The sequence below is a fragment of the Vicugna pacos genome, chromosome 16 (genome assembly GCF_048564905.1).
Source record: "Vicugna pacos chromosome 16, VicPac4, whole genome shotgun sequence".
NCBI lineage: Eukaryota > Metazoa > Chordata > Mammalia > Artiodactyla > Camelidae > Vicugna > Vicugna pacos.
The window spans coordinates 61,526,202-61,551,936 of NC_133002.1; the positions used below are offsets into that span (position 1 = coordinate 61,526,202).

At 51.6% G+C, this 25,735-nt stretch overlaps 1 protein-coding gene across 2 annotated transcripts in view; it reads left to right on the top strand.

Moving 5' to 3' along the window:
* The first annotated feature begins 2,788 nt into the window (after positions 1-2,788).
* Positions 2,789-25,735, top strand: part of RPTOR (regulatory associated protein of MTOR complex 1) — a 236,803-nt gene continuing 213,856 nt past the window's right edge. For both annotated transcript variants that reach the window (XM_072939794.1, XM_006199445.4), the window contains exon 1: positions 2,789-3,753. In XM_072939794.1, the coding sequence (XP_072795895.1) occupies positions 3,592-3,753 (162 nt within the window). In that variant the 5' untranslated portion in view covers positions 2,789-3,591. The remainder of the gene's footprint in view (positions 3,754-25,735) is intronic.

The following is a 25,735-nucleotide window of genomic DNA, read 5'->3' on the forward strand; positions in this document are numbered from 1 at the left end:
AATTTCCAGCCTGTCATTAGTCATAGATGCTCACTGGCACTCACTGCCTTCCAGAAACCTCAAGCCACGCTTCCAAATGCTTCTCTAGGACGTGAATAGGGTCGCTCATGACACACTGGAACGAGGTTTGTTTTAAATGTCACAATGCTGTGAAATGATTCAAACCCACTTAAAAAAATTAACTTTATTTTTTTTGGTGGGGGGAGGGCAATTAGGTGGGGTTTTTTTTTCTTTTAAACGGAGGTGCTGGGGATTGAGCCCAGGACTTCGTGCATGCCAAGCATCGCTCTACCCCTGAGCTTTACCCTCCCCTTCCAGCCCATTCTTGAACCTTCAGGTTGGGAGCTGGGCCTTCACCAGCCCCTTCCTGCTTTTTATATGGAACACAGCACTTTGACACTGAAGTGTCCTTAGTGAGTCACCCTCTCCAGGTTTCTCTCGTCTCAGATGCGATTTTCTCTTTTTTTTAAGTTTTTGGTTTTTGGAGGGGGAAGGTGGTTCAATTTATTTATTTATTTCATTTATTTTTTAAATGGAGGTGCTGGGAATTGAACCTAGGACCTCATATATGCTAAGCATGCACTCTACCACTGAGCTATGCTCACCCCTCCTCGTCTCAGATGTGGAGACTGAGGACAGAGAGCGGCAGAGGTTCTGGTGATGACTGCAGGAACCGGTGGTCAGCTGGGGTCAGAACGTGTGCATCCAACCCTCAGCCCAGGGCACGGCTCCGAAAGGCCTCTTGGTTCTGGGGTCGCATTTGTGAAACGGTGGAGGGCGTGTTTTGTGATGTAGTTGAGGGGAGGGGGGAGTCTTGTTCCGATTTAGTAGATGGGAGATTGGATGATTGCGTCCCAGTATTCATTTGTCCAGTGCAAATATTTACTGAGGGCCCACCCGGGCTGGCACGGAACCACTGGGGGAGAATGTTGCCTAATATCCCCACGTCTGACTGATTTGGAGTTGTCGTCAGGGTTACCTGATTAAAAAATACAGATCCTGAATCCCTGTCCTCTGTCTCCCTGTGATCCAGCAGGTTTGAGGTGGGACCCAGGCATCTTTATTTCAAAACGGTTTCTGAAGTGATCCTGCCAGCCGGCCAGGGTTGGGTCCCACGGGCTGCTCTACCCCATCCACCCAGGACGGCAGCCGGGGAGAGGGGCTTTCCCAGGGTGACTCACCTTACAGGAGGGGAGACCGAGGCGCACACGGCCTAAGTGGCTTTCCCCAGGTCACAGGGCCAGTTAGGAACGGGCAGGTTTAATGCTGCTGCTTTTCTGTAGTTGTGGCGTCCAGTGGCGGGGCCCGCGGACCTTAGCCTTCACTGCTGTGTGCAGCAGGGCGCCTGAGCAGCGGCCAGAGTTGTGCTGCTGCCTTCAGGGGAGGGCAGAGTCTTCTCAGGCCCCTGCGTCCTGAAGCCTCTGCTGGTGACATGGGGGATATTTTGCCAACCACAGAGAACAAGGAAAAGGAAGATTTTAGCCTCCATCTGTGTTTTGGTGAATTTGTCCTGAGTTTTTTTTTTTGTATTAAGTTACAGTCATTTTACAATGTTGTGCCCTGAGTTTTAGTGGGAGAATTGGACTCATCTGGATATAATAACTGAAAGACTGTTTAGAATGATAGCAATTTAATCCAAGAATTTTTATTAAACACTTGCTATGTGCTAGGTGAGAACAGTCTGGCATTGCCCTATCCACCCAGCTGTTGAAAGGAACATAAGCGCCATCAAGATTTTGGTAAGGAATGCCACATTGTGTCAAGGCCCTAGAGAACCACACTGAGGAAGAGGGGGACTTTCAGAGCTCAGCGTGAGGTTTTAGACTCATAAAGCCCCCGGGGCCGCCGGATTTCGCCCTAGCTGGAGACCTGTGTTACTGGCGTTGCATCGGGCGCTGACTATATACACACGTCCATCCGCGCGGGTTAATTTTATCCCTCGAGGTGGGTATTATTAACCTAGTTGTACAACTGGGAAAACTGAAGCTGAAGTAGTGAAGGGACTGACCAAGGTCACGGAGATAGAAAGTGACACAGCTGAAATGCAGATCGAGGTGGGCCTGACCTCAAAGCCCAAGAGCAAAGGGGAAGATGAGCCACTGTGCCGCCTGCCTGGCTTTATCTCATGGTTCCATGTGTGTCTCACTAGACACTACTGGAGGCAGGCGCTGCTGCGGGTCTGTATTCCCCCCGCAGGGGACACAGCTCTCCACACGGTGCAAATAGGCAACGTTCACGGAGCAGAGCAGTAAAGTAACGCAGGAGGCTGCCACGCACGGAAATCTGTAGCGTTCAGCTGTTTGCACACGATGCTGTATCACAATAAGCATCAACCGCTCAGAAAATAGGATGAGTTAAACAAAATGTTACAATTGTCAAAATTAATTTTTTCACTTAGTGTTCTCTGAAAAAATTAAAAATCAAATGTGATTGATACTGTGGAGGATACTGCACCCCCCCAACAATCCAATTTTTTTTGTTATGTTGTCAGTGGTTCTTTCTGAAGCTTTTGCTGCTTTTTCAAAATCTGGAGGCAGCAAAATGTCAGTTTCTTTAATTTCAGAAGCACGTAGGTCCATTTGTAATAATAAAAGCTTTTTAAAAAATTAACACAGTTTCATCTATAGGACTGATTTGATATGACGCATCTATTGAAGAATGGCGATACATTCTGGAAAGCGGAATTGTGGTAACCATGGTAACGGGGGGGACAGGGCCCTTTCTCGCCATCGCCTGGGAAACACGGCCAGAACGCTCCGAAGAAGTTTGGCCTACTAGGCACGCCGTAGGGCGCGGTGCATGCTGGGCCTCGCAACATGGCGTCCTCCTTGGTGTGCTGATGAGAGGAGTTTCACTGTAGCTTCAAACTAGAGGGCAAAGCTCTCCAAACCCAATAAGCCCACATTACCCGTTTTACCCGCGGCTCCGTGTTGCCGGTTCCTCAGGACTCGTTCTCAGGCAGGAGAGAGCCACGGGGCCGGAGGCCAGGGCCGGCCAGGCCGCGCGGGTCCGGGGCTGAGGAGCCGGCTGCGGGCGAGCACGATGGGCCAGTCCTGGCCTTGGTTGCAGCAGCTCCGGCGAGTGCGGGACCCGCAGGGCTGAGAGTGGCTGGAGGAGGCCCGAGGCGCTCTGACCCTCTTCCCCTCGGCCGGAGCCCTCAGCCCAGCCGGCGATCGCGCACCGAGAGCGGGCGGCCTGCCTGTCCGCCGTTGGAGGCCGAGAGCAGGGTCATCGCGAGGCCTGGAGTACCGCACGCCTTTGACAGCTCCGCTCGCAGCCCCTCCGGGAACGGACAGCCTCAGAAGCAGCCGGCGGCTTGGGATCTGGGGGCGTGTGTGCCCGTGCGGAGCTCCTTGGGTTCCCTCAGCTTCCACCGCTCTTCCCACCCGCTCCGACTTCCCGCGCAGAGTTAGAAGGATCGCAGACTTTTTGCCCGAGTAAGGGTCTCTGCACACTCTCCAACCACTTCTTTTTCTACTTCCCCTTTTTCTGGTTTTTTTTTTCCCCGCCAGTTCTAGTACACACTAGTTTTTAAGGCTGGAGGTTCTCGAGCGCTTACTGCCCAGGACTCCTCCACCCCCTCCCCCGCTCATGGAGTCCGAGATGCTGCAGTCGCCTCTCCTGGGGCTTGGGGAGGAAGATGAGGCCGACCTTACAGACTGGAACCTGCCTTTGGCTTTTATGAAAAAGAGGCACTGTGAGAAAATCGAAGGCTCCAAATCCCTAGCTCAGAGCTGGAGGATGAAGGATCGGGTAAGTGGATTGCGACTGCGCCCCTTGGATCTTGGTAGTTTTTTCAAGGAAGAAAGTTCAGGGCCAGAGAGTGCCCTTGGGAAAGCGGCAATATTTTTTCCCAGCCACATGTTGCAAGTCAACCAGAAGGCACAAACCATTTCAGACTCCGGTTTTTGGCTGTAAGTGGAAAAGGCTGTTTTGGTTGGTAGTTATTCACTGGACAGTGTTAATTTGATTCAAACTAAGTCCTAATTCAGACAAGAAAGGTTAAGCGAGTTAGAAAATACATTACTGTACGGTATGTACACCCTCTTTGATACACTAAGCCCTCTTAATAGTTAGAGGAAAGACAACTTGGGATATAATATTTGCACCCACGTGGTTGGTCTACTTTTGTGGCTAGTTTACTTTTTTTGTCCAAGCTAGGTGAAGTGCAGATGTCTAATATAGTACACAAGGAAACAAGGTTACTGGCTAATGTTCAGCTAGTAACAAATTAATGCAAAGTTATTTTAAAGTTACAATGAACTTCATCATAGCCTTCTAAACAATTTGTCTTGAATCTGGACTTTCCTCCTTTTATGTGGTCCCATGTTACGTGGAGATGGAATTTCTCTGATAGTGGAATTGGAGTATGGTGGGTTGAACTTGGGTCTAGGTTTTAGGGGGTCTTCATGGTGTTAGAGTGTAGATAGCAACTCACAAGCAGCTGGTAGGAAGGAAAACAGTCAGTTTTGTTGAATCTGTCTTTAGTTAACCATCTACTTCCTGGTTTCCAAAGCAAAAGGGTGGGACTGTCTCCTCTATGCACGCTTATAATTTGTGTATTGTTTTCTCCTTCGAGACAATATTTATTTGAACATTTTCGTATAAGAGAGGTAGTTGGTGTTAATAACGCAGTGTTTGCCTCAGGCTCATGAGTATGTTTATATAAGACTGTTCTTAGTGTATGATGTTGAGCATATACAGGATTACCCTTATGGTAATTCTAGTTAGTCACTGGTAACTGGTGCTTCATTTGTTACTTGGCGTACCTTTAAAAGGTTAGGAAAATTTGTTTCATCTAAAAGTAGTTTAGGGAGTAAGAGAGATGGTCATTGGAAGAGATTGTGTAAAGTCTGTCCTGTGGACATCTTTATACTAATTATGTAGTTTAAAGCTTTTGTGGTTGCTATGCTCATATGAAAAGATTTATTTTAAAAGTCACTGTGATTTTTTTTTCATGAAGGGCATGTTTTTTTCCTTTTGAAATGTAGTTCCCTTTGCTACCCCAAACCCATGCTCAGACTGTTCAAAAGTGATTATTGGATATATTTTTGATTTTCTAATTAAAATTAATCTGTGAATGATCAGCATTTCCTGAGAAGCTCTTCATAAGTTATTTAAGAGGAAGGAAAGTTCTGTGAGTCTGAGTAATGACTGAGATCGCTGCTTAGAAAGAGCCAGGGGAGAAAGTGCTGTATCCGACCTTTGCAAGTTGTTTAATAAAGAACAAAACCAGCAGCTAACGTTTTGGGTTCAGTCTTGAGAGCTCAGCGTCCTAGCGGTCCTTGTATAGTCTTTCCCCTGGTTAGACCCTGGGTGGGTCTTGTCAGCACACTCTGCCAGGACAAAGGGTGCAGATCCAAGTGATGCTGAGAGCTGGGAGGCAGTGGGAACGTGTGGGGCAGGCCAGGTATGAGGAGGGCAAAGGCACAGGCTCACAGAGAAGTGGCAGCTGAGCTTTGACTGGCGTCCGACTTTCTGAAGAGCACGTGCCGCAGCTCAAAGGGCAGCGGGGCCTCGGCCAGGTCTCTCTCCCTTTCTCTCTCACTCTTTTCTTTGAGAAGCCAGAAAACTTTTTTTTTTCTAAATGTGAAGTTTTCCAGTTTTAAAATCCTGGAAATAATTCAAATGTTACAAAGCGTGAAGTGGTGCAGCCGCGCGGCTGATTCTGGCCGGCGGGGTTCACGTCTGACCTCACGACCCTAGGAGCCCTGCGCGCACAGGCACGCGGGCGGGCCGCTTCCCACAGGCTGACGCCGCAGCTGAGGGCCCGCTGTCCTGTGCGGGGACCTCCGTGGACCACTTCTCCTGCCGGGCCAGCCACCCCCTCAGTGCAGGCTCGGTCACTGCTTCTTGCCGTGATCCGAATGCAAGTCCACGTCCTCCGTGTGTACGTACTAGCGGTAGCTTACTGCTGTCCCTCTTGGTGGAGTTAAGGGTTCTTTAGACTGACATCTTGACCAAAGCTGAGCGACGACGCCATGCAGTTTTCTGCCACCAGCCCTTGGCCTGTCCTCACAGAGCGACAGGGCACTCACACCCTCGGTCGGGATTCCCACCATCTTGGTATTGAGTCATCCCTGGTTTTCAGATGCCGCTGTTACTGCATTTTGATTACTAAGTTACTGTGAGTGTGATACTGTTACCATCCAGTTAGCTTGTTGTTTGGGTAATTCTGTGTGCAGTGACTGTGTATATGCATCAGTGGCATTTTTGATGTGTAGTTTTCAAATAACTGGGCATATAAACCACAGTTCAAAATGAATCATTCTCAGACCTACGGCCAGAGCAGAGGTGTGTGTAACTCCCCGCTTTGTGTTTTCCTGTGAGACTTTACAGTCATCACAGAGCTCATTTTCCCACTGGAAAGTGGGCATGTGGGGATAGCTGGTCTCAGACGGATCCTGCGGAACCAGGACGGCTTGAGGGCTCTGAAAAAACCTGTCCCCAGACTCACTGTACCTGCATGTGTGGGAGATGATGCTGTAAAGTGATGAAGTCATTTCCCAAACCAGGCTCGGACTTAGTCACCCGCTGTGCAGCGGTACTTGACTGCACCAGCTGATGTCCGCACAGCCAGGTGTTAGGCTGTCTTCTGAGCAGGGTGAATCGTCAGACTTCCTGACCTCCTCAGTCCCTCTGTTTCCTCACCTCGCATGCCCTCCTCAGCCGGCTCCACCCAGACTCTCTCCCACACACTCGGACTGCCCTCCACAAGGTCATCGTTGCTGCTAAACCCATCACTCCTCTGTCCTTATCTTTCCCCCTTCTCAGCAGCATTCCAGGTGGACCACTCCCTCCTGCAGGAAGCCCTTTCTGCACTTGCTTCTGTGTCTTCCTGAAGCCCCAGGTCTTCCCGAGGTCACTAGTCGCTGCTCCTCAGACTCCCGTGCTGGGTGGCAGCGAGTGTGGAGCCCCCAGAACTTGATCTGGGCCCGTTCTCTGCTCTGCGTGCCCCTCGCTAGCTGCTCTCGCCCAGTCTCATGGTTCTGCACGTCAGCTTCGCGCCATGACTCTCAGAGCCCCGTCTTTAGTCCTGCCTCCTGGAGCTCCTGTCTCAGGTGCCTGGTTGTCCACTTTGCCTGGGTTTTCTCCATCACAAGACACCCCAGCACCGCCCACTCTGTTGTTCAAGCTGTGAGTCTATAATTTATCCTCAGTGACTCTCTTCCTCATCGTGCTGTGCGTTCCATTAGTAGAGCCTGTCAGCTTCGCCTCCGAAGTGTGTCCCACATTGGACCACCTGTTTTGTCTCCACCGTGCGAGCCCAGGCCAGGCAGCTACCACCTTTCACCTGGACGATGAGAATCGTGTCCTGGCTGGTCTCCTGGGTCTGCTCTTGCCCTGCAGTTGATCCCTCAGATGGGTCAGAGGGACTTTTTAAAACTGTCAATCAGATCCTGTCGCTCCCTTACCGGGCCTGTCCACCGGCCTCCTAGTGCCTGAAGGAGAACGCAGACTCCACGCTGCTGCCCGGAGCTGCGTGCTCTGGCCCCGCCTGCTTTTTCTGCTTCCCGGATGGAAAGGCCTGGAATGCTCTTCTTTCTGATCTTTGCACACCAGGCTCCTTCCTGTCACTGGTACCCAGCTCCAGGCCACTTCCTCAGAGAAGCCTCCCCTGGTCACCCCATCTTAAGCAGCTCCCCAGTCGCTCATGATCACTCTTTATGCCTCTGATATTTTTCTTCAAACCTCCACCCCTAGAAATGAGCTTTTTACCATAAAGCAAGGACCTTGTCTCTGCTAGTGTAGAGGACGGTGCTGGGCACACAGCAGGGACTCAGTAAAAATGCACTGACGAGAAAAAGGGCTTCCACGTGGGTGATGTCTTCGAAGGCTCAGTAGCACCTCTGCCACCTGTGGGTCGTTCTCTCTGCGGGACTGACGAGGGGGCTGAAGCCAGATTAGACGGCTTCCCCGAAGGGCGGAAGGAAGTGGAGCCTGAGACCCAAAGCCTGGCTGAAAAACCAGCGTGCACAGCTGTGCACAGCGCCACGCTGAGAGGCCACGGAGGCCGGAACAGAATGTCTGGGGAGGGGGACTGCGAAGGCGGCGGGGACACAAAAACAAACTGTCATCCAAGCAGCAGAAGGCTGGTGGCGCAGCCCAGCTGCCTCTGTTGTGATAATGGAAGACCTGCGTTGCTGGCCTGTCCCCGTGCTGACAGCTGCGTGGATGGTGACACTGCCCGAGCCCCGATGGGCCCGGTGGCGCCAGACCGTGCTGGTCCTTGCTGTTCCTCGGTGCCAGGCGCGTGCAGTGTAAAAAAAACGGTTTCACTTCAGAATGCCCTTGATAAAGCACTGGAACTGATTCGTTTCCTTAAACCGTGGCTCTTCGGGCCCCGCCTTTTCCATCCTCTGCCCGCTGCGTGGTTGTCCCGGGACGCGACCGGGCTGGGCGGGAGGAGGCGGCGGCCGCCCCGCAGCTCAGGCTCCGCGGGTGTTTTCTCGGAAGCAACCATGGGAGCCTCGCTCCCAGGAAGACAACCCGCAGTGTTTGTTGCCAGTGATGAAATGAGGGCCTCCAAGTAGAACTTAAGAGTTTCAGAAAACCCGTCTCTGCCGCCGTGAGCTTCCCAGTGCTCAAAGATGTTTCTGATGAGATGGTGGTAACAGTAATGATTTTTTTTTATGTTGTATAATGGAACGTGTCCATATTTGGAACATCTGCGTAATTCAGTGAACCAGTATTTCCACGTGACCAGTGCCTGATACTGTAAGGTCACGCATGGGTCCGAGAGCCGAAGTTAGGCCGACGGATGTTAACACAGTAGGGTATGAAGGCATTGCTGGGGTTTCAGATGGATTAAATTTCCTATTTTCTGCTCTATTCAGAGAGACTGCAGCAAACCTTTAAGAGAAGAAACCACCCTTTACTGAGTTTTGCTATAATATCAAAGAGGAACATTGTCAGTTGTTTGGCTCCTCAGGTACTTCTGCCCTTTCCAGCTACGTATCTTTCTGAGGCCATATTTTTGTCACCTTCAACCAGAACAACGTATCACAGCAGACGGATGCAGACTCTGGGTGCTCAGCTGTCTTCTATTAAGGCAGACATTAACGAGGTTCGCAAAGAATGTGTCACTTGCCTAGCAGTTTTCTGAAAATATAGTTATTTTTCATAGAAATATTTATTGAAAATGTAATGAGTTTATAATTTTTAAATGAATTAATAAGGAAATATGTTGCTTTTTTTTTTTTTTTTTTGCTTTGACCTCTAATATGGAAACTACTGGTAAACGTAGCTCATAGAAAAGCTCTTTGGGAGCTTCAGGCATCTGTAAGAGTGTCTTGTTATCAAATGCTTGAGACTTGTTAGTGTGGTTAAAAGAGAGCGGGCATCCAGCTTAAACCAGGAAGACGGGCTTGTGGGTATCAGGTGGTCGTCCAGGAACAGTCAAGCGTGACCGGGAACCAGGAGCACGTCTCGGAGGGGCCTGCTCTGCTCCTGCCGCCTCCCAGCTGGCGCCGTGCTGCCTCTGTGACTGGAGGCATCTGCCTTCCAAGCAGCCAGTTGGCCCCCCTCGGAGCCACCTCCCGTTGCCCCGGATGTCTTGTGCGCGTCCTGGAGGAAGACACGCTGCCACTCACCCCAGACGCCCCGTTCTGTGCCGCAAGAGAATGGGTCCAGTGGGGCCAGGGGCGGGAGCCAGAGGGCGTCACTTCAGCTCGGAGGTTTATTGCTCACTGACAGTGAGGTGTCATACCTCAGTGTCTGGTCGGACAGACGGACATGTCAACACCAAATTATAACACACTGTGTGTATATACACACGGAGTGGGGCGGACATGGTTACCGGGGAAGCCTCGAGCCTACAGTAAATAAGTGAATTGTTTGCACTGAACATGTTTTCATGAATCATGTGTGTCAGTCCCGTTGCCCCAGCATTGAGCTCTCAGCAGCTCACGGCTGTCGGTGTCGTCGGCGATGGGAGCTGCTCCAGGGTTTAGCAGGGGAAGGTCAGGCACAGATCTGTGCTTTGAAAGGTCGTTTTGACTGTGGCTGGGGTGGAGGGTTTGGTGAGGGGTGACTGCCGAGGGAGGACCACCAACTGGGGGGGTGTCATGGTAACCCAGGTGAGGGCCACCAGGGCCAGAGGAGGGCGGGGACCAGGGCAGAGACTCCGCTGCTGCTGGAAGGTGGAATCCAGCGGGTCTGGTTGGGGGGGCAGCGGGGTCCCTGGCAGGCAGTCTCTCGCTTTGCACCTGAGGTGTCTGAGCTCCCCGTGGGTGTTGTCATGTGAGGCTCTGGCGCCACACAGGCACAGCTACGTGGATTTTTTTAACCTACTTTAAAAAATGTGCCGTGTTCCATTTTGAACGCTGTGCTGTGGAGGAGTCCTGGAATGGAGAAGGACGCTTCCTCCTCGTCATTGCCTTGTGGGATGCTGAGGCCAGCGCTCTGGTGGCTGCCGCCCTGGGTTTCTGAGCCTCGTCCTGCCCGGGCCACCGCCGGCGGCACGCGGTGACCCCCCGTGCCCGTTCCCGTGGGCTCGAGGGGGCAGTGCTTTCTTTCTGTAAGGCTGATTCAATACATAGAAGAGGCCACTCCAGCAACTATGTGGCATGATGTGCTGATGCCTTGTCCTGTCCTTGGGCCTTAAATGTGCCGGGTGGGTCCGGCTCTGCCGAGAGCGTCGTGCAGCTGAGCGGAGAGGCGACGGCTGAGGAGAGGCGGCCGATGGCGACAAGTTGAGCTTGGCTGCCATCGGTACGCTTTCCACATGGGTCTTCTGCTCTGGACGGCAACTCTTCAGTTTTTTAGTGTTGAAACCACTTAGACTTACAGAACAGTTGTAAGACTGGTGTCATCAAGTCCCATAGCCCATGTTCCGGATCCACCAGTTTTCACCTCTGGCCTCGCTCACTGTTTTCATCATCCCAAACTAAAACTCTGCCCCGTTAAACACTAACCCCCACCAGCCCCTGGTCACTGCCGCCCTGTGTGTCTCTGGGTTTGTTGACCTTCACATTCTGAAGGGCACAGACGGCTGCCTGGTGGCGGGCCCTCCAGCTGGGTCTGCCCGGTGTGCCCGCCTCAGGCCTCAGGCGGAGTCCTGTGCGTTGTCTCAGAAAGCGCACTGCGTTGTTGGTGTGTCACTGTCGTCGCTCACTTGATCAGCAGGGCCTCTTCAAGCTGCCATCAGTGCCCTTTGACGCCCCCGCTTTGAACACTTCTCAGCTCTCAGGTGCAATGAGGTGTTCCTGCTCGCCTTGCCTTTCCCTGCCTCGGCCTGGAATCCGCCTTTCCTCCAGTGGCCCCCATTTCCTTTTGGGGGAGGATGGAGTTTAGACGCAGGACCTGGCACTCAGTGTGCTCGCGGTGGCTGGTGCGCCATTTTGGCAGAGAAGGGAGGCGGGGACATCCGCGTCCGGCTGTATTTATTTCCTACCTAAAGCTGTGCATTGTACCGTGATGCGCAGGGGCGTCTCCGTGCTGGTGGCCACCCCTGGCCCCGCCTCCTCTGTCCCCATTTCCAGGTGTGTCACTTCCTTCCCAGCAGTGGGAACCTGGCTCCTGTGTCCTCACTGAGCCCCTCGAGGGAAGGCACGGGTTTCTGAATTGCTCACGCCCAGCCCTTGGGGAGGGAAAGGCTCACGACCCCTTTCACTGTGGTTCGAGGCGAACGTTACCTGCAGGGAAGCACGCAGGCCGCAGCTGTTAGTGTGCACTCCCTGAAAGCAAGTCTCAGTGATTCTGTGTTTTGTGGGGAAATAATGGTTCTTACGAGCACTTTGTGCCATTTACACACGTGGCACTGAGCCTGGGGCGGTGGGGGCTCTGAGGAGACTTGAGATGTGGGTGTGGCCCGTGAGGAATTTAGTTAGAGAAAAAGTTCAGCGAAAGCACAGGCGGGAGTTACGTCCCTGCACCTGAGTCACAAGGAAGTGGTTTAGGAGTTCTCTGCGGGGTTTGGATACCAGGTGCTGGGCCGAGCCCTGGGCTGTGTGCAGTAGGGGGTTCCTGACCAGAGGGTGAGTGTGTGCGGGTCTAACGGTGGGGGTAGGGGAGGCGAAAGAGTAGTGAAGTTGCAAAAAGCTGATTTAAAGACTCAGCCGGTAGTTTTGAGTGCCTCTCTGTGCCAGGCACTGTGCTAAGTGTTGGCGACTCATTGGTGAATAACTCCTGCTTTTAAGGGCTTTACCGGTTTTGGGGAAGATGGGTTGACCCACGGCTGGAGGCCGGGTGTTGGGGTGGTGGTGGCTGCAGGTGGAGTGGGGAGTAGGCCTCCTGGAGGGTGGGCACACTGAGCTGGTACCTGGGAGAGGAGAAATGACCTGGGCAGAGGAGGGAGAGGAACCAGGTGCACAGGTGGGGAGGTGAGAGAGCCGGGCTCTGGGGGCTGCTCCCCCCGCCCTCCCTGGGGCCCCGCGCCCCCGCCCGCGTGGCCACCTCGGCATGCAGTGTGTCGCCTCACGCACTGGGACAGGGACGTGGTCGTGTTAGTGCTGCATCCCCGGCTTCTCCCGTGTGACCGACTGTCAGTAGGTGCTCAGTGAGCGTTTGCCGAGCAGAATGTGTGCGCATGGGTGTGAGCGGGCCGGTCCTGACTGCTTTGTGAGGCCCGAGGAATTCGGATTTTGTTGTAAGGACAGTTAAGGAAGGTTTTAGAGCAGGTCAGTGATGTGCTTGGGGCTGCATTTTAGATGATCCCTTTGGCTGCAGGGGGGAGGGGGATTTCTGTGTGTGCTTATGTGTGTGAGTCTGCGTGTGTGTGTGTGAGGGGGGTCAGCTCGCCCTGTCGTGGCGCGTGCCTCCGCTCAGCACCGTGTTGAGGCCCGTCGGGTGACCGGGCTCCCAGGCTCCCACCGCTGGTCACTCCCTGGTGACGACCGATGGAAATTTCACTCTGCAGTTGTTTTCCCTGGACGTTGGAGGAAGTTTTTCTTAAACAGAGTTCCCGTGGGGAACGTGGAGGGTGTTGCTTGGTGGCCCCCAGGCCCCATCCCCCAGGTCGCCCTCCATCCCTGCCAGCCACACCCCTTGTCCCCTGGCCTGTGGGTGTCGGTGACCCGCTGTGCACAGTGAATACCGTTCAGTTTGGTGTTTTCTTGCGTAAAGTCTTTTCCTCTTAAAGTTGATCCGACAAGCAGTTTAAAGATGTGTCAAAATAAGAGCGCCCGTCAGAACGCTAAGTCAGCCTTCTCCTCCTTCCGGGTTCCCTCTTGGCCCCGGCCTGGGTCCAGATTTAGTGTCTTCGGGCGACGCTGCTGCAGGGACACAAGATGGCTTCTGTCTCTGCCGTGTTGGGTGTCCTTAGGTCACCAGCTCCGCACTGCTGCCCTGAGTCCGTGACCGCGGGGCCCCGAGGGCGGCTGTGCCCGGCCTGGGCGGGCGGGGCCGGCAGACCCCAGTCTGGCCTCAGGGCCTGGCCCCCGGTCCCTTCTCCTCGGTCTCTTCTCCTGGAAGGGGGTTGCTCCTGGGCCTGCAGGCGTGGATGTTTTCCCTGAACAGTTTTTTTCTTTAAATAAAACTTTGTACTGAAAATGGTCTTAAGTGCTTGAAAAATATTTTAACATTTTTTTATTAGAGTAACTGAGTCCCTTGAGAAGTTGTTGTTTTCCTTCAGATTATAAAAATAAAAAATCCTTGTAAGATTATCTAGAAAGTATGGAAAACACAGCAGTGCAAATACCGTTATGTAAACCTTGCTAAGCCCCTGTTAGCGCTCCGGGCGCTCCCCACGTCCGTCTTCCTCTGCCCCTGCCCCACCACCAGGAGATGCTGTGTGTGTCCCTAAAGGGTTGTTTTCAATGACCTATTTTGATGGCCTTGCCCTTGTGAGGCCTGAAGAGTAACCATCAAACCAGCTCTCGGGGAGCCCCTGCTGCGCTCAGCGCTGTCACGGCGACTGGCTCTTAATGTCCTTCTCCCTGTGGGAGCTGAGCGCTGGGCCCCTCTTGCCGGCGTCGGGCCTTGTCCAGGCTTCCCATGTTGGCAGTCCCCGTAGCTCCCAGGCAGCCCTGTGAGCAGGCACTCTCGCGCCCATTCTGTAAACCGAGGCAGGAGAGGTGCGAGAGCTTGCCGGAGGCCACGCAGCTAGTGGGCAGTGGGGCCTGCGTGCGGACCCAGGCCTCGGGCCCCGGCGTCTGCGCCCCCTGCCGCCCTGCCTGCCGTGAGGACGTGAGTGTTGGTGGCCAGACCTGGGGGACTAGGGCTCCGCTCACGTCTCGGGGCACCCGCTCACTCGTTCACCGACTGCCGAGCAAGTGCCTCTGCTGTCCCTGCTCCGCCGTGGGAATGAAGGAGCGCGGCCCGGCGTCACCCTGGGGAGGGATCTGCACACACAGACCAGCTCAGTGCAGCCCATCAGGGTCTGGAGACGTTCAGCTAGCGGTTCAAGGCTGGGCTGGCAGCGGGAGGGGAGGGTGTGGCTGCTCGCTGGTGCGGGGCTTGGGGTCGGGGCTCCAGGAGGGGCCGGGCCTGAGCCAACATGGACGCAGGGCCCTTGTCGGCTGTGTGGGTGGCGGCCAGATCAGGAGAAGGAGGCCTGTGTTTGGATGGGGTGGGAGGCGGTGGCCCGGCCGCAGGCGGCTTGGCCCTTCTCCTTCAGCTGTGAGGTGCGGGGGGCGGGTGGTGACGGCAGATTTCTAAGATACTTTGTTAAGTTAAAAACAAAGCACACACACATTTAAAAAAAACAAAACCCAAGGCACAGAACAGACTGTTTGGTGTGACCCTGTTTGTGTTTTTAAGAAGCCCTATACCAAGTAGAAGTAAGTGCTTATCTCTGTGATGCGCACGTGAAGGTGGTGGGAGGCAGGGCTCCGTGGATCGGGGCTGGCAGACTGACCCGCTGCTGGCGTGTGAGTCAGTCCTGGAGCGCAGCCTTGTCGTTGCTGATGGTCTGTGTTGCCTTCTTGCCGCGGCGGCAAAGGTGAGCAGTTTCACAGGGACTGTGGCCACAAAGCCTGGACTATTTACCTTGCGGCCCTTCGCAGGAAATCCTGGGTGACCCCCTTCTAGAGAAGCCCTTTCTCCAAGTCTGGTTTGGCCGTGTGCCCGGGGGCGGCCGCCGGCCCAGGGGATGCTCTCGGTGTTCAGGGAGGTCCCTTGGTTCTGACTGGTTGAACTCGGGTCTTTCCCACCCTCACCCAGTGGTTCTTGGCCTGGCCTCCCGGAGTCTCGCCGACCGCATGCTCCGCCAGGGCGCGGGGTCCCGTGTCGGTGTCGGGAGCAGCTCTCTGTGCAGCACCCTCCCCATGGGTCCTGGGGCCACGCTTCCAGCCGCCCCAGCCTCAGGGAACTCGCTTCCTGTCCCTTGGCTCCGGGACCCTCCCCTGCTCTGCTCGGGGCTCAGGGGTCCGGGGCTGCCACGCTTGCTTGCTCTCTCTCAGGAATCACATTCTGGCGTCGTGAGTCGTTTCATGTCTGAAAAAGTGTTTTGTGCATCTTGCTCGGCTTTCTAGTGTGTGTGGTGAGAGGACGGGTCTGGTCCTGGCCCCCCCCCCCCGCAAGCGCAGGCCTCCCACGTGTGGAGCAGAAGAGCCGAGGAAGACGAGGCGTTGGGGAGAGGAGCGATGCTGGGCTCCGTCGCCTTTCACTCAACGGAGCAGCTGATGGCTGACTCTTTACAGCTAATAGCCCTTCTTGCACTGAGCCTTACTTTTCCGCCAGTGGAGTTCCGCTTTCCAACCCAAACATGGCGTTAAAATGTAAGACGGCATCGGTGAACCAAGGAGTAGCACAGGCGAGCGCTTGGAGAGCTGACTTGCGTGCTCCCTGGCACGCCACTCACAGGCCCCGGGTTGGAGAGCTTCCTCCGGTAGCCACGTGTGCACTTCATCCGGGCTTTGTAAAGCCAGGTGGGTCAGGGGCTGAAACTGAAATAGTTGCCAAATGTGTAAGAGGACTTAGACGTGAGGCCCTTTCCGGTTTTGGTGCCGCAGAGCTGCCCCGGGCTCGCTGCCTCGCAGCCCCGCAGCGCAGGGCCTGACCTGCTGCCTTAAGGGTTTGGCTCCTTGTACAGAAACCCGCGTTTGGAGTCAAGAACCGCTAGAGCCCTGGAAGGAATCATCTGATCGCTCTTTCCTTTTAGCTGTTTTATTTAAGTAGGTCTACTCTGATTTGACTTGATTTTCTTTCTTTTTTAAAAAAATTACGAGGTTAAGAAGTGCATGAAACATCTATTTATAGTTCAACCAATATTTATAAAAAGCACTCCTGCGTCCCCCTCCCCAGGTCAGGAAGCAGACCCCTGGAGCACCTGGAGTCCTTGCGGCGCCCTCCCTCCCTCCCTCATTGCAGCTCCTCCCTTTCTGGGTGATCCTCACGTCTTCACTGGCCTCAGTGGTTTTCCCACCTACGCGTGCGTCTGAAAACCTTTGCCCCGTTGCTGCCGCTTTGGCGGTTATGCGAGTGCTCGGCTACGTTTGCGGGTTTTGGCGTTGCTGCTTTTCTCAGTGCTACGTGTGTGAGACCCGCCCAGGCTGCTGACTCCATGTGTGATTGACCCGCCTTCCCTCGGTCGTATTCACGTATTCACGGCAGAGCACGCACAGCTGGCCCACCCGCCTCCGGGGTGGCGCTGGGATGCGCGTGCTCTCTGTGGTGCAGGTGGGCAGGCGCGGGCCAGGGCCAGTGTGTGGTCTTTTCTCTTTCTTTTTTTAAAGCCTGTTCTGGACCTTTGCCCATATTTTAGTTGAGTTTTTTCCCCTTACTGATTTTGGGAGCTTTTATCTATTTTGGGTATTTACTGTAAGTGCCTTTCCATTCTGAAGCTCATCTTTCTGCTTTCTTCGTGGGTCTTTCGGCATCTCAGTTTTGACGCCATCAGATTTGTCATTCTTTCTCTCTCATCTTTGCGCTCTTTTCCATCCTGGCTCAGAACTTCCTCCTTGCCCGCTTCCCTGGTAGCGAGGGTGATCGCCTGTCCTGTCGGGAAGGCTGCGGGCGCCCCCCTCCCCGAACGGGCCCTCGGCCCACGTTGCGTGTGATCTGTGCGGGGGTCCGGTGTTCTTTTTTCCTTCTCCCACGGAGAGAGCTAGTTGTCTTGGTGAGTTTTGCTGGGGAGCTCCCCCTGCCCCTTGGCTGCAGGCTCTGTCGTGTGTCCAGAGTCCCTGTCAGCGCAGGTCCGTCGGGGCCCCTGCTCTCTCCGGTGGTCGCCCTGCAGCGCCCCTACGTCTTCAGCGCAACTCTCCGGGAGTTGAGCGGGCGGAAGCCTCACGCGCGTTTCCTCCGAGAGCACCTGGCTCTGTTGCTCTGCTCTCCACGGGAGTTAAGAATTAGCCTGCGGGCTCAAGGACAGGGTTTGCTGGGTGTGTGCCCGGGATTGCACAGGGCCTGTGTATCAGTCAGGGGATCCGACGTCTTCACAAAATTGAGCTCCCGTCCACGAACGCGGCGCGTCTTCATGTGTTTAGGCGGGTCTTTGTGAACGTCCCCACAACGGTTACACACTTGCCCTGTGCAGATGTTGCCTGTCTCTTGTTCATTTTCTTTCAGGTACGTGATGGCGTCTTGATGCTGTCCTAAACAGCACCTTGTGAAAATCTCATTTTTATGCTGTTGTGTATGTGTTTTGTGCGCGTGTATAGAACGTAGTTAATTTTTATGCACAGCACTGGCAGCATCTCCCGTCGCATCAGGAGCCCGCGGGCACGGCTTCCCGGAGGCTGCTGGGGAGGGGGTGTGCAGGTGGGGTGTGTGTGTGTGTGTGTGTGTGTGTGTGTGTGTGCGGGGGGGGGTGTGGACACAGAGCATCCTTTCTTACTGGTTTCACACCGTTCTAACCACAAGGCCACTTGACAGCTGTTCATCCCACAGATCAGAAGGGTCACAAGAACCCCAGCAGGCAGCCAGCCTTCTCCATTCTCCTTGCCTGGGTACATTTCCGGGGAATCGGTGCTGTAAGTCAGCCCACCTCAGCTCAGGCGCCTCCTTCGTGGCCCCGGGGGTTCGGGCCTCATGGTAACTCTTGCGCCGTGGAGAAGGACCCTTCAGCGTTGAACTGTCTGTCCCATGAATGCATGAGAGGACCTGCCAGGGAAGCCACACAGTCCTGAAGTTCTCTTTGTAAAAAGAGTTTTTAAAAGTTGTGATTTAGGTTTTTAAATGGTATCCCCCCCAATTCTTGTTTGTTTGTTTGTTTGTTTGTTTGTTTGTTTTTTAACTGCAGTGTAGTCAGTTTGCAATGTTGTGTCAGCTTCTGGTGCGCAGCATCGCGGTTCAGACACACGTATACGTGCACGTACTCCTTTTCATGTTCTTTTTCGTACAGGCTACTACCAGATACTGAATATAGTTCCCTGTGCTCCACTGTGGGAACTTACTGTTTATCTGTTTTATATATGGTAGTTAGTACCTACAAATCTCGAACTCCCAATTTATCCCTCCCCACTCCATTCCCCAGCCCTGGTAACCATAAGTTTCTATGTCTGTGAGTGTCTCTGTTTTGTGAATAAGTTCGTTTGTGGGCTTTTTTTAAGATTCCACATATGAGCGATGTCATATGGTATTTATCTTTCTCTTTCTGGCTTCCTTCACTAAGGATGACCATCTCCAGGTCCATCCATGTTGCTGCAAATGGCATTATTTTTATTCTTTTTCATGGCTGAGTAGTACTGTATAAATACACCACAACTTCTTTATGCACTTGTCTGTTGATGGGCATTTAGGTTGCTTCCATGTCTCGGCTGTTGTAAATAGCGCTGCTATGAACATTGGGGTGCGTGTATCTTTATGAATTAAGGTTCCCTCTGGATATGTGCCCAGAAGTGGGATTTCTGGATCATATGGGAAGTCTGTTTTTAGTCTTTTGAGGAATCTCCATACTGTGTTCCGTAACAGCAGCACCAAACTGCATTCCCACCAGCCGTGTAGGAGGCTCCCTTTTCTCCACACCCTTTCCAGCATCTATCGTTTGCAGACTTTTTCTAATTTATTTTTATTACTTATTTTTCTTCTGGTTTTATTGAGATGTAACTGGCAGTCAGCCCTGTATGTTGCACAGCATCGTGGTCTGACTTACATCCATCATCACAGTAAGTGAGTGAACATCCATCATCTCATATAGGTTAAAATTAAAGAAATAGAACAGACACTTCCTTGTGATGAGAACGCCTATGATCTACTCTCCCAACAGCTTCCATGCGTATCGCACAGCAGTGTTAGCCGTGTTTATCATGTTCTGCGTCGCATCCCCAGCACTCGTTTACCTTACAACTGGAAATTTGCACCTTTCGGGTTTTTTCTAAGTCAGTTTCGGTAAGTCGTATGTTCAGGGGACTTTGCCCATCTCTTCTAGGTTTCTGTTCGTCATGCTCTTCTGTAGGCCCGTGGTGATGCGCCCTCGCCATCCCCGACACGGAGTGTGTGCCTGCCTGCCCTCTCTTCTCAGCTCTGGCCGGACGACGGCCCGTTTCCAGTCCCGCAAGTAACCAGCTCCCGGCTTTGGTGAAGCTCCGTAGTTTGCTTGCTGATGCTTCCTTCCTTCACTTAAAAGTCTTACCTCCTTTTTTCTGCTTTACTTGGGTGAATTTTGTTGCCCTTTCCCCTGTTCTTCAGGGGGAGATTCTTGAGCTGGACACTTAGCTTGTCAGTTTCCAATCATTTGTCTTTTCTAATACAGGCATTTTGTAAATACCTAAATTATAAATTATAATATGTAAATTAAATGCTTAGCTGCATTTAACAAGTTCTGACAGGTGGTGTTTTTGTTATTGTTCAGCTCAAATTTTCTAAATTTCATTATGACTTCATTATGAGCTTTTAAGAAGAGTGCTTTGTCATTTTTAAATGTAGAGGACTTTTCCTAGGATTGGTTTTTGGTGTCTTGCTCGATTGTATTTTGAGCAGGGGACACGTGCGTGGTTGCAGCAGGCGGTAATGGGCACAGGGCGTCTGTGGGGAGCTGCTTTCATCACCCCCTCGTGTGAACGGCACCCCCTCGTGTGGTGGGTCCTGCGACTTGCACGACTCTGAGTGTGCGTGCGTGCGTGTGTGTGTACACACTCCAGATCTCAGTCCTTTGAAATTTGTTGAGCTTTGCCTTTGGAGCTGCACACGGTCAGCTGCGGTTGGTGTTCTCCATGTCCTTGACCGTAATGTGTATCTGTAACCGCCACGTTCTGTGTGTGAGCGTGGAGTCAGTTATTTTATTTGTCGTGTATAAATCGTTTGCATCTTTACTGAGTTTTTTGACTTCTATCAATAACCGAGAGAAGTGTATTAAAACCTCTCACCATGATTGTCAGTATGTCAGATTCTCCTTACGCTCTATTTGTGCTTCATTTATATTTTGAGGCTGTTTTTTATGTCACATGAACTTAAAACTGTGTGTCTTCTCGGTGAATGGGAGTCTGTGTTGCTGTGAAGTCGCTGTCTGCACCGCCGGGACTGTGCTTTGCTTTAACCTGCACTATGTTTCATTAGTAGAGGCACGTCGTTTTCTCTTGCTCAGTGTTTGCACTGTTGCTTTCGTTCCTTTTGCGTATGTTAACCTTTCTTTTCAACCTCATGTTTTTCACGTCTCTGGTAAACAGCTTGTAGTCGGGGTAAAAAAAGTCTAGTTTGACCATTTTTATCTCTTAATTGGAGCATTTAGACAGTTTACATTTTATTTGGGCTAAAGTCTTTCATCTTATTTTGTGTTTCCTGTTTTTCCCACTTGTACTCTTTTTTACCCCATGCCTTTCTATGGATTGAAAATATTTACTATTTAATTTCTTCCCTTTTACTATCTTTGAAGTAACATAATGTTTTTCTCTTCTTGTAATAGTTCCCTAGCAATTACAGTAGGAATACTCAAAAGAAAAAAGTATGAAGTTAATCAGGACCTTTCATATTTTTCTGGACAAAGTAAGACTTCAGAAAATCCACCTAACCTTTTGTTTCTTACATGTTAGTATTGTTACATATTTTATTTCTTTTTTTTTAACACAAGTGGTTATTATTCTTGTTTATACAGCCAGCGTTCTTTTAGATTAATGCACATTTATGAGTTTTGGCTCTCATTCCTTTTGGCTCTCAGACCTTCCATATGGGATCACTCTTATTTATTTATTTTTTTTTGCTTTTTTTTATTGATTCATAATCATTTTACAGTGTTGTGTCAAATTCCAGTGTTCAGCACAATTTTTCAGTCATTCATGGACATATACACACTCATTGTCACATTTTTTTCTCTGTGATTTATCATAACATTTTGTGTATATTTCCCTGTGCTATACAGTGTAATCTTGTTTATCTATTCTACAATTTTGAAATCCCAGTCTATCCCTTCCCACCCTCTACCCCCCCCCCCCCCCGGTAACCACAAGTCTGTATTCTCTGTCCATGAGTCTATTTCTGTCCTGTATTTATGCTTTGTTTTTGTTTGTTTTTGTTTTTTAGATTCCACATATGAGCGATCTCATATGGTATTTTTCTATCTCTTTCTGGCTTACTTCACTTAGAATGACATTCTCTAGGAGCATCCATATTGCTGCAAATGGCATTATGTTGTCGGTTTTTATGGCTGAGTAGTATTCCATTGTATAAATATACCACCTCTTCTTTATCCAGTCACCTGTTGATGGACATTTAGGTTGTTTCCATGTTTTGGCTATTGTAAATGTGCTGCTATGAACATTGGGGTGCAGGTGTCATCCTGAAGTAGATTTCCTTCTGGGTACAAGCCCAGGAGTGGGATTCCTGTGTCATATGGTAAGTCTATTCCTAGTCTTTTGAGGAATCTCCACACTGTTTTCCATAGTGGCTGCACCAAACTGCACTCCCACCAGCAGTGTAGGAGGGTTCCCCTTTCTCCACAGCCTCTCCAGCATTTGTCATTTGTGGATTTTTGAATGACGGCCATTCTGACTGGTGGGGATCACTCTTATTTTGACTGAAAGATTTTAGGATTTTCCCTCATCAGGGTCTGCCAGTGCCACGTTCTCTTGGTTAATCTGAAGATGTCTTTATTTAGCCCTGATTCTTACAGGCTACCTTTCCCAGGTGTGGAATCCTAGGCTGGCACTTCCTTCCAGCACTGTGAAGCGGTCATTCCAACGCCTCCTGCGTCTGCTGTGGCTTAGACGCCGCCAGGCAGGTGCTGAAGTCCTTCCCCCACGTTGTTGAAACGAGTCAGATTTATTCTCACCCTCTTTTCCATCTTCCTCTTCCATATTTTCTAAAATTTTTGTCCTTCTGTGCTGCACTGTGGATGATTTCTTCCTTTTTATCAAGTTCACGCAGCCTCTCTTTAGCTACATCTAAGCTGCTGTTTGTCATTTGACGAATTTTTCACCTTCCATGTTCTGGTTCATTCTCTTAATTCAGTGAGTTCTTAATGTTGTTTTTTTTTGTTTGTTTGTTTTAAAATTTTTAGAATTTTATTTGGTTTATTACCAGGTCACTAGAAAAGAATTTCCTGTTCTCTGCAGCTAGTTTCAATTTGCCTTTTTGTTCATTTGAATATATAAGCATGGCATTTTGTTACTGTCTAGTGTTTCAGTTTGAAGTTCTCTGGGTCTTCTGTTTGCTTATGTTAAATCACTGCCCAGGCTCCCTGGGCCATCTGCTGCTGGGAACCGAGCTTGCAAAACGCAGGCAGGACAGAGACCACATGTCGCATGATTCCTTGGGACACGTCCAGACTAGGCTGGGGGCGGGGGCGGGGGATGGAGAGTGACCTCATATGGGCATGACTGTTTCTTTCTGGAGTGATGGATTGTGGGGATGGTGGCAAATCTCTAAATGTTCTAAAACAGGTGGACTTTATGATATATCAGTAACGCTGTTTAGAAACGCGTGAAGGCACTGTGGCTGGAAGTCCTCGGGGCCATATTTTGTTCCTTTCTCTCCTTTTCTGCGCCTGTCGATGCCAAGCTCCCCCGGTGGACGTTGTGGGAGGAGGGGAGGTGGTGCCCTATGGGAACAGCCCACTGGGGTCCCTGCCTGTGTGGGAGCTTTGCCTCTGAGGCTTCCTGCTTGGGCTGCCTGGGCGCCCTGACTCCCTCCCTCCCCCAAGGCCCCCTCCCCTGCACCCCCCATCCACTGCTGCCTCTGGGTCCCTGCTCTCCCTTAGATTTTGACCTTGTAGTTTCTTGCCAGCTTGCCAGCTCCTCAGTGCTGTTGAGGAGGGTGGAAATCAAAAGACAGCAAAGCATTTGGCCCAGGTCCCCTCCTGGCCCGCACTGCCCCTTCCAGCTGGGCGGGGAAGACCTTGCCCTCCACATCATCGCCGGATGTGGAGGGCCTCCCTGTTCCCTTGTTCCCACACGCCTATTGAACACTTCTGGTGCTTTTGGGCCCCTTTCCTGCCACTTACTAATCAAACAAGTGTTATGAACTAGCTCTTCAATCTCATAAAACAGTTCCTCAGTTTTAGTGGGTCTAGTACTGGGGCTGATGGCTGGAACTGGGGGTCAGAGGTAATCCATATGATTCTAAATGTCTGCGTTTTATTTTTACTAGGATAATTTGAGAAATGAAGTTGATTTCGGGGGATACAGATTGGGGGAGGCTTTGAAACAAGCTGGCCACATTTGTACGCCAGAATTTTTTACTAAGGAAATAAGCGTCGTAACTACTGTGGCTTACAGAATTCCCACTCCTTTTGTGTCTTGGAGTGTTTGGTTAGGTATGTCAGGCTTCGGTTTTTGTGAATCACTCACAGCAGCGCGCTTCTCTGGGTGAGCGGAGACACCAGGTGTGGGAGGAGCCAGAGGGGGAGAGCCTCCGCCCTGCCGATGAAATACAGTGAACAGGGCTTCCGCTAAATTAACGACACAGCAGGCCGCATTTACTGAGTTAGTGAATTAAAGTGAGGTTAATAAGAAGCTTGAGCTCAAAATCTACAGTGTGTTAACTCGCGTATAAACAGTCATAATTTTAAGACATGGTATTACTTTCTCGTGTTGCAGTCGTTTTTATTCCAGGCTTTCAGCTCATTCCTGCGAATTTATATCCCTGTGTGACAAAAGGTCGTGGGGCGCGGGGCTGTGAGGCTGTCGATGCGGACACACACAGTCACACCCTTTGAAACTGCAAACTGTATGAAAATCCGATCCCAGAAGGCAGGGGCCCGCCTCCCGGCCCTGGTAGGCCTGTAGCATCTTCCAGGTCTGTGTCAAATGCTAACTCTTCCTGAAACCTGCCTTTACCGCCGCCTGTTTAAATCCCATAGTGTTCTGTACCTTTCTGTGCCTTGGAACATGAATTATTTTCATTTTATAATTTACCGTTTTATCCTTTTCACCTTTTTAGAAGATTTGTAGAAGAAAGCAACGTCATAGATTTGAAAAGTCGAAGAAAGCAGTAATAGTCACGAAGTAGTGCCGAGAGCTGCCGCGTGCGTGCTGGTCTCCTTTCCCGTCACGCTTCCGGTGCTTATGCAGTCGCACTGCTGCCATCGTGACAGCCATGCAGCTCTCTGTCTTACTGTTTCACTTTCACGTGGCGTTTTCCTGGGTCACAAAGTATTCTTCTCACTGATTTTTGACGGCTCCGTGTCGGTCCATGTTTTATTCTCCTGTGGTCAGCCGTCCAGGTTCACCTTGCGTGGTTCCCTTCCCCCGTGTTTCGACCAATTTCCTTGGTGTGGATTCTGGAAGTCGGAGAGCCGGGAGGGGACCCCGCAGGGCGGGTGCAGAGACCGCAGCCCTGGTTCGCGTGCCGCTCCCGCCGCCCTGAGGCACTGCTGCTCCGACCCGATCTACCTGAAATGTCGTCTCTCTTCCACAGACTGCTCTCACTAATATGTTTTTCTTTCCCTTTTCCCCGCAGAAGTGGGGACACCTTCCTTGGTTAGAATCAAAAGGTTCATGACAAGGCGCCCTGTCGGCGTCTGCAGTGAAAAAGTATTCGTACTTATGTTTTTGGATAGAAAAGTGTTTTATTCATGGAATAGTAGCTAACTCGTGCTGCTCTGCAATACCGCGTTTTAAAGTGTCCCCTAGCAGTGCAGATGTCCAGCGTGGTCCCCAGGGGGGCCACTCCTGGGGTGCCCATCCCCGTCGGGCCCGGGCTCATGCACGCCGGCGGTGCTTTAGGGTCTGCTTGGTGAACGTGCGGCCGTTCTCTGTCCATGCTCGTTCCGCGGCTGGTTCTTACTCGCACGCTGAGTCTTGCGTAACTCTAGTACACCTGTCAGCCTCGCCCAAGTGAGGGGCTTCAGAAACCGTGCAGACCCCTTCAGTTGCCACCTCAACACGTCACCTGTCCCACCAGAGCCTCGGAAGCCTGGGAAGCTCATGGTCACTGTGGATGCGGGAGGCGGAGGAAGAGCAAGCCTTTCCTTTCCCCAAAGGAGGTGGGAGTCGGACCTCGGCCGCGCATCCCCGGCACCCTCAGCCAGCCTGCTGCCTTGCCCGCGGGCTGCTTTAAAGAGAGGAAACTAAGATATTTCAGAGAGGCCTGTGACCCACGTCCAGCCTAGCTGTAGCCATGTTTCCGGAATCGGGCATTTCAGTGCGGTTGTGTGCGAAGGTCTTCATTAGCTCTTCATTTCTATTCATGGCTTTGAGTCCTGGGTTCCACCTGTGGCATCGTTCCTGCCTCAGTGCTGCCCGGGAGGCAGACCCACAGCTCTGCATCCGTGATTGACTGTTTTGCTTCTGTATTTTAGAAGAATTACCAAAATTTTTAAACGGTTGACTTACAAATGTTTAGAAAAGTACTGATCACTTGGTATGACTGTATTTTCCCACAGTTCAGGCTATGTCTCCTGATTTTTATTTCCTTTTCCAGGAGAATTTCTTTGGAGTCACACACACATTTTTCTTTTCTCCCTTTTTATACAAAAATTGAG